Raw genomic sequence first — 11,074 nt, 5'->3', positions numbered from 1 at the left:
AGAGTTGAGGGGAATTCATTAAGAAAGAGGCGGCACTTTCAAGACAAAGAAGTAGAGAACTCTTTTTATGTGTAAAATCTCTCGTTTGGGCTATTTCTGGCCATATACAAATAATTTAAAAAAAAAAAAAAAAAAAAAAAAAAAAAAAAATTCATATAGAGGGGATCTTTCTTTTTCAGTTATCTGCAATTTAAATCCCCCCTTTCCACTTTATTAAGGAAAAGATGCCTTCTGGAGTGTTAAAAAAAAAAACCCTCATGAAGACCATTGATCAGGTACCGTGAGAAAATAAGTAGTCATTGCCTTTCGGAATCTTTTCTTGTATTGCTTGGGAGAAATAATTGTTGGGGAAGCATTTTTGGGACCACCAAGTATCCCTGATGCCTTCACCCATGTCTCCAAATGCTTATCCCAGGTATACTGCCTCATGAAATCAATGATCCCTAAAACCAGCTCTTTTCGCTCATCATCCACCCCAACCAGCAGCGAGTAGTCCATAACATCCACAGACTGGAGATAAAAGAGACAAGGTTATTATTAAACAACAGTATCTCAAATCCATTTTCTGATCTTTAGGAACCTAGTCAATTTCGAATGTGACTAGAGGACGTCAGCATACGCTATATCCACAACAATATCACAAATCAAAACTTCAAATTTTGTTCTGAGATCACATTTGATGGTGTTAAGTATTTCGAAGCTGAAGTTTAAAACCTTGATGCATTCATAGAAATGAGAAGATGGACAAAAATAAAAGAAAAGAAAAAAAATTACCGCCAAAAAGGATGTATCATTCCAGACAGCTCTTTCTAGGCTTCTCTTTGCCTTACTTCCAAGAAATATGGGTTTCGTACGCAACGTTTCCAACAAATTCATATCTAGCAGTACTTTGTTTGTCCCTGACGTATCTGGATTATAACGGGATCTTGAAGAGCCCTTAAGATCATAGACCCTTGAGATTCTTCTCCTGAAAAAAAGGTTCTCCATCACCATCAAATCCATTTTTGTTTCCTTACCACCTTTCAGGTGTTTAACAGAGACCTGCCATCACATTAACAAGATGAGAATCACAAGAAGAAATTGTGGGCCTTTGCATCATACACCCAGACATTTACATGCATGCATACAGTCACAGGACACACCCCAACCAACAAAGCTAAAAATGAGGCCTAACCTGATAAATACCAAGAATTTTGGCAAGGCAAGTTGGGCTTCCCGAGCAAAGAGAATCTGTCAAATATTTAAAATATTCTAGTGCAAAATCCGCAAAGGAATCCAACTCTGTCTTTGTAACTTGTTTGATGATGAACCTTTCATCCAATGACTTGGCAAAATATACATTGCTTTTTCCCCCTTGTGCACTCCATCTCCGGCAGCGGCTCAAGGATCGAACAAAATCCACTTCACTAGGGCAGCATTTTTTCCTAAGAGCGTCAAACTGCTTGGCAAAGTAACAAGTGACTGAAAACTTTAATTTGCCTCCAGCAGTCGATGACTCATCCCCAAAAGAAATTGTTAAATGCGGAGATCTTTTGGGATCCTTAAAAAGCGTACCCACAGATGACGAAGCATCTTCAGATCCATAACTACCATAATGAATATAATCAAACTCCACCGAGCCGAAAGACTGCCAGGCAGAAATGGTGGAAGCAGCAGAATCTTCTTTATTGCTCTCATGAGGACTCCAGCTTCCTTCATGCTCATTCAACTTGTTAGCCACCCAGTCATCGTACTCCTTGGAACTAAGGGCATATGAAATTATGCTAGTAGGTTCATTGTCATAAACAGCAATAACTATATCGCTGTGGCCAGTTTGGGGAAGCAGCAACCGAGCCCCTTCAGCTATATGAGATGCAGAGGAGAGAAACGAGGTCGTGGAACCAAGTATTGAATTTAACTTTTGTATCTCTTGTGGAAATATTTGGGAGTAAGTCCTCACCATACTGGAAACAGGATCTCTCACCATACTCCGGTAATCTCCAGAAGCATGGAAAGATCTAAATGTTGACAAATGCAATGAAGAGGGAGGCAGCCCTTTCCTAATTCTCTCTTGGACTCTTAACGCCGAATCAAAGGAATGAACTCTCATCGGCGTCATAAGCCTTCTAAAAGGAGGATTGTCATTTTGACTAACCTGCCTCCCACATCCAGCTTGGAGTCCATCTGCATGTGATGTATGAATAGGTTGAGCATTCATTACAAGTTGATTAGTACCTGTCCAAGCAGAATCTATTCTCTCAGACAGATTAGAAACATGGGAAGACAAGCTTTTAGATAGTGTCTTATTTACAGTAACTTCCCCATCTGAACGTATTTCCTCCTCTCTGTTATGATGACATGCGGTTAAAATGTTGTCTTCAGCAATATGCGGTTCAATGGGTGGTAAATTAGGCTCGTCATTCACAAACTGCAAATCATTTCCAGGAGGCTCCTGTAATTTTGAAGATTTGGAGTTATCCTCTTCATGCACAAAGTCAAGATTGCTGCCATCCTTATAAGATGATTCACTTTTCAGCTCTTTCAGCTGGGCATAGAATGCATTCCCTTGTGAAGTCTTTGAAATGGAACTCTTTTTAAGAAGAGAGTCCAATGAATACAGCTGCCGATCCCAAACATGTGAACCAACTAAAAGAGAGCGTCTCAAGCGATTCAATTCCAGAATGTCAACAGTCATCCGGCCTGATTGTGAACTCTCCATAATTGCCAGTTGTAGCAAACCCTATTAAAAAGCAGACCAATTAGAAGCCAAGAGATTTACACCCAAACATCAAAATAAAAAATAATTCCACAAGCATTTTACAGGGTTTTATGGACCAGAGACCCTGCAATGAGAATAACACATGAAGTGGGTACGTACGTTGTAATCATTTCTTTCCTTTTTAAGCAGGTCTTTCAGCTCCATGATGTGGTCCTGTAACTCATTTGTGTCTGACCATTCATGTCCAAAAGATTTACATTTTTCTTCCAGGCTATCAAGTACATCAGATATCTCCGCATACAAGGTTTCCATTTTTCCGACAAGCTGTAGCAAAAGCCATACATTACTAAAATACTGATTATTTTATCTCTACATTTACTTATTTAGCATCAGTTAAACTAATCATGTAAGTAGCAATCTATATTCTTAAAAGCACCTCCACTGCCTCTTTTCTCGTAAACTCATGTTGCAAATTGCCATTGAAATCGAGCACTGATGGCGGTAAATGAACAGAAAGAATATCAATAGGGGAATAGCGGAAAAATGCAACCATGCTCCCAAACCTGTTAAATGAAAAAATTATAATTTTCAACAATCACCAACATCACATTCAACAATTGAGAAGTCAACGATGAATCAAAATCCAAGAGTATTTACCCATAGTAACGAAGACAGTCCCTCTGCAATGAATGACCACAAGGTGCAACACGGTTAGCAGTTGCATGGTTTGAGAAGCTAAGTTCCAAGAACTTTCCAAAAGAAAGTCCCCAGGCAGCATCCGACATAACTACTCTACGAGTCGCTGGTGGAACTCCATCTACATGGGCACACCTTAGACATCGGTGCCACATCCATATCTTCCCATCCTGCTCCCCAGGTAGCTTTAAAGCGGGAAGGCATCTCACATTGATTGTAAGATTTCCCTGCTGATGGGTGTAACATAGGACATGTGCCTCAGCTGGCTCTTTACATGATCGACAGGAAGATGTCTAGCAATCACAAGTTCTATCAACTACTAAAATTTCACTTATAACCAAGTTTTTTCTTTTTTAGAAAAACAAAAAATAAAGAATAAATTCTGAAGTGTAAACATATAAAAGAAAGTAAGACCAAAGAGAACCCCATAGACTTTACCTGATCAAACAAATCATCACGAAGATATCTCCCCAGAGGCTTATCAAAACAACCATAGAACTTTATGCGCAGGAGCCGAGAGCGTTCACATACAGTTCCTTTCAGTACACAATGGCTTGAAAATGACACCAATATGCTTTGATGAGTGTCCGTGGCTGAAAAGTATTCACTGGAGATTTCTTTGTCTTCCACCCTTTCAGATTTTCTCAATTCATTCATCTCTCCAGTTTGCTCATGCTCTTGGGCCACAGATTCCTGTGGTTCTGGTTGGGAAAGATTTATGATAACAGAAGGAAGTGGAGTGGCTCCCTTTAAGTCCATGCACAGATTTGAAAAGCAGGACTCCAAACCCACACTAGAAGCTAAATCATCATAGCAAGCATCAGATGATGCATTTCCAACCTTACAGTTCATGGAACCAATTGACAATGGACGAACAGTATCAAGATGCCTAGACAATAATTTCAATCCTTCAAGTTCCAGGTTGAGACCCACAACTTCTTCATCTTGGACAGAGCCATCAGCCACTGCTTGGCAACTGGTTGAAGCAAGAGAATTGGAGACTGCAGAAATAACAAGATCGGTAGTTGTTCTCTCCGGCACAGAAATTGAGTGTTTCAGAGTCATCTTAGGCAGACTAGCACCCTCATCAGCAAGAAAGGATGTCTCAAGAGATAAATGATAGGCTGCAAACACTGCATATTGAACAACGTGTTTAACTTTCTTGAGTTCTTCACGACAGATGCCCTTCAGCAAGACCTAGACATGAACCACAACAATCTCATCAGAGACAGAACCAAGTATTATCATACTTTAGACTGAAGCAGTATATGGAAATCCAAGTCATGAGGTAACGCCAACAGAAGTTAGGCAACTGGATATACTGGCAGACAATCCCAATCCATTTAACAAAGATAAAAGAAACCATGATATTTTCTAAATAGAAACCATTACCGTGCAACCTAAACGCCTTGTACAACCTTCAAAAAACATCAAGGTTTTAGAAGGTTTTTTGTTGAACTGATTTGTAGACTCGAGTTCTTCAGAAAGTCTATCTACACGAAACAGTTCACAATGTCCCAACCGTGCCGTAGAAATATTATCTACTGAGGGAGTAATATGAGCACCAGTGCAGCGGGCTATACGCTCCAGTAATGACCTCTTTACATTCAGCACTAATGAGATTTCCTTTGCTAGCAGCTGATCTTGGGCATATGAAGATACACTTTTTTCTACCAACAGAACATTTGGTCGCAGAGCCTCAATCTTTGAAATAATCCCCTTGAGATGGTCATTTTCCTGTCCAAAAAATAAAGCTCAGAAGTTTATTCCTATTACTTTTTGTTTCACTGCATGAATTAAAAATATTGGGAATTAAAAGGAAACCTGCTGTAGTAATGTATCAAATGATGCTAACTGGTTAGGAACTTTCTGATATTCGAGTGCTCCCCCTAGAAGAAGTAACCTAGGATTTTTGTATTGTGAGGTCATGCGCTTGTGCTTTATATTTTTGGTACAGACTACTCCCTTTATGAGGGTGCTGCATACAACAAATCCACAACTTAAGATTAATGACAGACCTACACAAGAAAGAATCTGGACTATTTATAGAAAATCTGCAAAACCTTATACATCATACCTCTCACTTGGGCTTCCCGATGCTATACATTTAACCTTTACGTAGGCAACCGGATCCATGCTGCCTCCTCTGCTAGTATCTGGTTTAACAAAGTTTGCTGCTTGCCATGCTATTGATGTAGCTATGTCAAGCCAGTCCTCAGCGCCATTCTCTTTGCCCACTTTAATACCTTCACCCTGTAAGAGCTGTGACACCAGAGCCCTAAAATGCCCCTGTACTACAGCTCTAAGAGGTTCCTTATTACCCTCGTTCTGTTTTTCCTTTGCTGGAAAAATACTAGAAAGGCTGCTACTAGATGAGAACATTGCACCTGAATCCCCAATATCATCATCTTCATCGTCGTATGAAAAGAAATTACTCTCCGCCTCATCATTTTCATCATCAGGCGGTGGCGGAAACCAGATGTGACCATTGTTTTCAAAATCCAATGGCCTTTGAGACTTCTCATACTGGCTTCGAAAAATTGACAAGTCATCCGAGCAATCATCATTGTTATCTGGATCCTCAGACCCTAAATCAGGCTTTCTCAAAACAGCCATGGTTTCTTGATTAAAGGGACCATCATTCTGAGAAATAGGGCTTCCCTCTTGCCCCTGCTGTACAGAATGCCCAGCTCTACTAGAAGTAAAATTAATCCTAGAGGGGCTGTCTGAAGGACTTGATCCCACCGACCTACAACTGTAAAAATCACGTCTAGAACTAAGACTACTTGACTCTATATCTGAGTTGTCACGACAGTATTCACCGGATGGGCTGAAAAATTGCTTCACAGAATCCTCTGCCTCATCTTCATCGCTCCTACATTAGTAAATAGATATTTATTTACAAACACGTGAACAGATTGACTAATGGAGAATGCAAAAAGCAGAGAGAACAAATTATAATAGATTATGGGATTGTTTTGGGGACACAAGAAAAACATACTGCTATTTGAGTTCGAAAGTAACAACATATACTTTTATTTTTTATAAGAAAAAAAGTACCAACATATAAACACAAAATAATAATACAAGATAACAATGAGGATACTCAAAAAGAGAGTAATTGATGTTGCACCTACAACTTTTTTACAAATTGCTGACACATGTTAGAGCAACATAAGCCACTAAAAAAAAATTTAGCAACCCTAAACTGACACGTTTTGACAAGTTGAAAAAAAGTTATAGGTGTAGCATTTTCACTCAAAAAAAAAAAAAAGCAAATATCTTTGTCAGTACTAATTTACAAAGCAAACAACAAAGAGAACTCATTTCAACTGAAAGTAAAACGTCATGGAACGGTTCATCTCCAGCCAGTTGCTCAATACTTTGAAATAAAATATAATGAGAAAATCCAATAACCGTTAACTTCATCCAACAGGAAAAAACAGAAGAACACATATCCATGCAATATATATATATTAAAAAAAAAAAAAAAATGTTACCTGCAGGGAGAGTGACGAACTGATACAGGAGATGGGTGGCCACTAAAAGAGGGCATGCTCCTGCTGATCATTGCATGGGGAGAATACCCATACTCCCTGGTTTCAAGATAGTGGGCGAGGTGATCACTAAAACAAGGTGATGGTGGCTCGGGGCTTTCTCGGGGGCTCTCTTGGGGAGAGGCAGAAGGATGTACTTTCTCACTGAACTTCCTCCCACCATTAGAGCAAGACTTGCAGGACTTGATAGTTCCCCGACCACCCTCACCACCCTTGCTCTTCACACTATCCGATTCCACAACCACAAATTCATAACCCCGAATACATTTCCCACACAACCAGCCGCCACAGCTTTGGCAATGGTATCTATCAGAAATCTCAGTAAGGCTTGTTTTGCACCCACAACACATCTTGCAGGCCTTATCAGACATTTCAAAGTTCCTGGACAAACACGGTTGTTCGCTTGCTACCCAAGAAATCCAACACCTAACTTTCTGTATGAGATCTAATAGTGAACTATCGGTTATTCCCATAAAACACCAATGGTCCTATCAGATTCGTATACCTCCTCCCTCCTTTTCTAAATTTAGTATCTTCTTACTTTTTTTTTTTTTTTTCTTCACAAAATTAGATGAAACAAAATAACTCTTAACCTCAGACCCGAATTACCCGGCTGTAAAACAATTCAAAAAAAGAAAATCAATACAAGTGAAAAATCGATAAGCCCCACAATAAAAACGGTGGGTGATTCGGATGTGTTTGCAAAACTCTTTTACGCCCTCACACACTGAGTCTGATTATTGTTTTCCCTTTGATCCTCCAAGAATCACAAAATATATCGGAGGAGGAAATCCACAACAACTACCACCAAAAAAGCCCTAAGATTGATTGCACAAATCTCATACAATATTTACAGCAACAAAGAAGAAGAATTCCACTTTTTTTTGATTTCAACACAGAACTCCACAACAAGAAGCAAAACCCTAGATAATATTAATCCTCAGTAGCTAACCGATTCCGGAGTCGTCAAGAATGCATCCGGCAACCGATTCGAGCATCACAACAGTGGCACACTCCAAGAATACCCGAAAACCATCCAAAACGACAACCAATCGCACAAATCAAGAAGTCAAGAAGAAGAAGAAGAAGAAGAAGAAGAAGATTAAATGCGGAAAAGAATGAGAATCAAAAGAAGAAAAAGGAAGAGTACGGAGAAGGTTCCCTCCCCCTTTCCCTTTGCAGCGGAGGAGACGGCTCGCATCTCGATGAACATCATTAACAACAACTCAACAACAACGCTTCTTGCTTCTCCTTGTAACCACCCAATACCACACTTTTTGCTTCCTTCTCTTTCCTTTCTCTTTCTCTTCCTTTCCCTCTCCTCCACCTTATTATTAAAATCTCCACACTTGTACTGATTTTTGAAAAAGCACTTGCTTTTCTCTCTTATTATTTTCCTAATCTCATAATTTATTACTCATTAATTACTGTGTCTCGCACTCCTCCTGCTGATTGGTCAGCGTGATGCTTGATTAGGGTTTAATGGCCTCGTTAATGAATTTTATATCTCTTTTTTCTCTTTTTCTTTAATGTTTTTCTTGTCTGATACGCTATCTTCAACCTCTCTCTCTCTCTCTCTCTCTCTCTCTCTCTCCCAGTATGTACTCAATGTGTATGTATTCAATATGTATGTATGAGCGAGCGTACAGAAGAAAAAGTATTGGCTGCTTTCGTCAGCGCTATTACATGGATTTTGAAGGCGAATTGGAATTCGAATTGCATTGGAAGGGGGGGGGGGGGGTATTCGGTCATTGTCGTCGTCTAACGCGCTTGGTTGAGGTGCGTGAAATGCACGCTCAGTTGACGACATCTAGAAACGTGGTCTTTCTGGTGGGTCAGGTTTACCGGGTTTGATTACTGCCCGAATTGTGTACAAGTCGTGCCTTTAACATTATTATCTTCGGGAGTTTCTACTTTTTTTAGTCCTAGATTTCGTCTGATTGAATACGGATAAACCAAATGCGAAATATCTTCTCTATTACTTTTCTGTGTGTTTTAACTTTTATCCATATAATAAATTGTTTCCTTATTTTCTAATTTTTTTTAAACTAATTTTATTGAGTTTAGCAATATAATAAATTGCACATTCAATCCAAATTTTCATCATGCTCTTTTAGGGGAGTGATACCACGTACAAATGCAATTTTATACGTCAAATTACTGCATGATAACTTTTAAAAAAAAAAAATTAAAAAAAAAAACATATAAAAACATATAAAAACTAGAAAAAATTCCAATTTAATTTGAAAATAAGGTAACCCTCCCTTTTCCCAGGACATAGAGCGAATAAAGAGTAAGAATAGAGGTGACAATTCGTGTTTGCATGTTAAATTAAAATTATATCAATACATTGGTATAAGATCATAGGGTCCATTTGGCAAAGCTTGTTTGCTCTTTTTTATTGTTCACGCAACTTTCCCCCCAAAAAATAACATCAAAACATTCTTATTTTTTGACTTTTTATATCACATCATTTACTTTTTTATTACTATTCAAATAAAAAAATCACTACAAACAAAACTTTTTTACTTTTCAATACAAAAAATTCAAAATTTTATACCACATCAGCTACGGTATCTATGGCAAAAATGCTTTGCCAAACAGACCCATAGTATATAGGTCAACCATAATGCGATTCATTTAAGTAAACATGTCAAATTCTTGAACTTTAACCTTAATTTCGTATTAGATTTGTATCAGGTTCGTAGGTCGTGTCAAGAGTTGGTAACCCTTATGTTACTAGTTGGGTTCGGGTCATGTCAAGGTATTGATATAAAACTATATAGGTCAACCATAACTCAACATATTTAATTAAATATGTTAAAAATCTTAACCATAACCTGCTAATTTCGTATTGAATTCATATCAAGTTTATATATCATGTCAAAAATTAACAATCCTATGTAAGATGGAGTGTCACGACTCAAATAATTAATTGAAGTAATCATTGGAGTTCTATAAAGTCATTTATGTAGCCAAATATTTTTTAGTAAAAACAAATTAATGTGAGACTTAACACTCATAACACTCATGTAACATATTCATAATTCACACTTAATATGAGACTTAACTTTTTGAAAATTTACAGTTTCTCTCACCCAAATCTTATGATATTCTTATCAAGTCTTAAGGTGTCACAATTTTATGCGCTTAAGTCTTTTACATCCTCGTTAGGTTCAAATCTCATTGAAATGCACTACCATCACATAATATTATTAACCTTGACTTTGAAACAAATTGTCACAATTTAAGAAAACGTAATTGCATTTGTATTATCACTCTAAAAGAACTGATAAAAATTACAAATAGAGCTTCACCAAATTACTTATATAACTAAATCTCACATAGTAGAGATATACTAGTCACATTTACATTATACTCAAAAGGATATGTCAATATTACGATTAGAACTCTTTTAAGTCCCTTATATATATCAATCTTACGTAGTACTATTCATAAAAAAAATAAAAAATCTTACATAGTACTATAATTAGTTGAAAATCAAAGGAGAGAGAAAAACTAGAGATTAAAAATCACATGTTGCTTCCCCTCCTTTTCCTCCTCCCTACTCCCATCTTCTTTCCTCCCCCTCCCCTTCTTGTTTTTTCCTTTCTTTTTTCATTTTTTTGTTTTTCCGACCAGTCCAATTACTCTGGCCATCTCTTTGTTTATGTTGCGCTGCCTTCGTCCGCCCTCCACGGTGTTGTGCCACTCTTTGTCTCTCTAGAATCAGTTGGGCTTTTCATATAGTTTTTCAAATTTAGATATAGTCTCCTCAATCGGTTTCACTCAACCACACATCGGTCCACCGTGCTCCCTGGCTCCTCAGTTGCCCATCGGCGCGAAATGGCTCCATCTTGTCCACCATGCGCCGGCTAATACGTTTCGTCTCCCTCGTCCCGGTTGTTGTAGTTGTTTGTTGGTTTTTTTTTTATTTATTTATTTTTAATAAAGGTTTAACTTCTCCTTAGATTTATTTTCATGAGCGATCTTTGAGGTGAATGTTTTTGTCATGACTTTTGGGTCGATGATGATTAATTTCGGTGTGAGGGTTTTGCTCCCACAGCCGCGAAAATAAAAGTTGAGAATATGGGCTACGTATGTATTAAATAAAGTCTTCCTA

The 11,074-nt window shown here is 38.0% G+C and overlaps 1 protein-coding gene across 1 annotated transcript; it reads right to left on the bottom strand.

The window, feature by feature from the left end:
* Window positions 1–8,418, bottom strand: FAB1C (FORMS APLOID AND BINUCLEATE CELLS 1C). The gene is made up of 11 exons (XM_059589145.2): window positions 6,895–8,418; window positions 5,472–6,269; window positions 5,219–5,372; window positions 4,787–5,131; window positions 3,833–4,591; window positions 3,356–3,687; window positions 3,135–3,261; window positions 2,858–3,022; window positions 1,175–2,719; window positions 775–1,041; window positions 1–510 (listed from the first exon to the last, which is right to left on the bottom strand). Exons 1-11 carry the CDS (start codon window positions 7,422–7,424, stop codon window positions 256–258), a joined length of 5,277 nt encoding a protein of 1,758 aa, XP_059445128.2. The 5' UTR covers window positions 7,425–8,418; the 3' UTR covers window positions 1–255.
* Window positions 8,419–11,074: the final 2,656 nt, after the last annotated feature.

Source organism: Corylus avellana, chromosome 4 (genome assembly GCF_965113065.1).
Source record: "Corylus avellana chromosome 4, dhCorAvel1.hap1.2, whole genome shotgun sequence".
Classification (NCBI taxonomy): Eukaryota; Viridiplantae; Streptophyta; class Magnoliopsida; order Fagales; family Betulaceae; genus Corylus; species Corylus avellana.
This window is presented reverse-complemented; position numbering and strand designations above follow the sequence as displayed.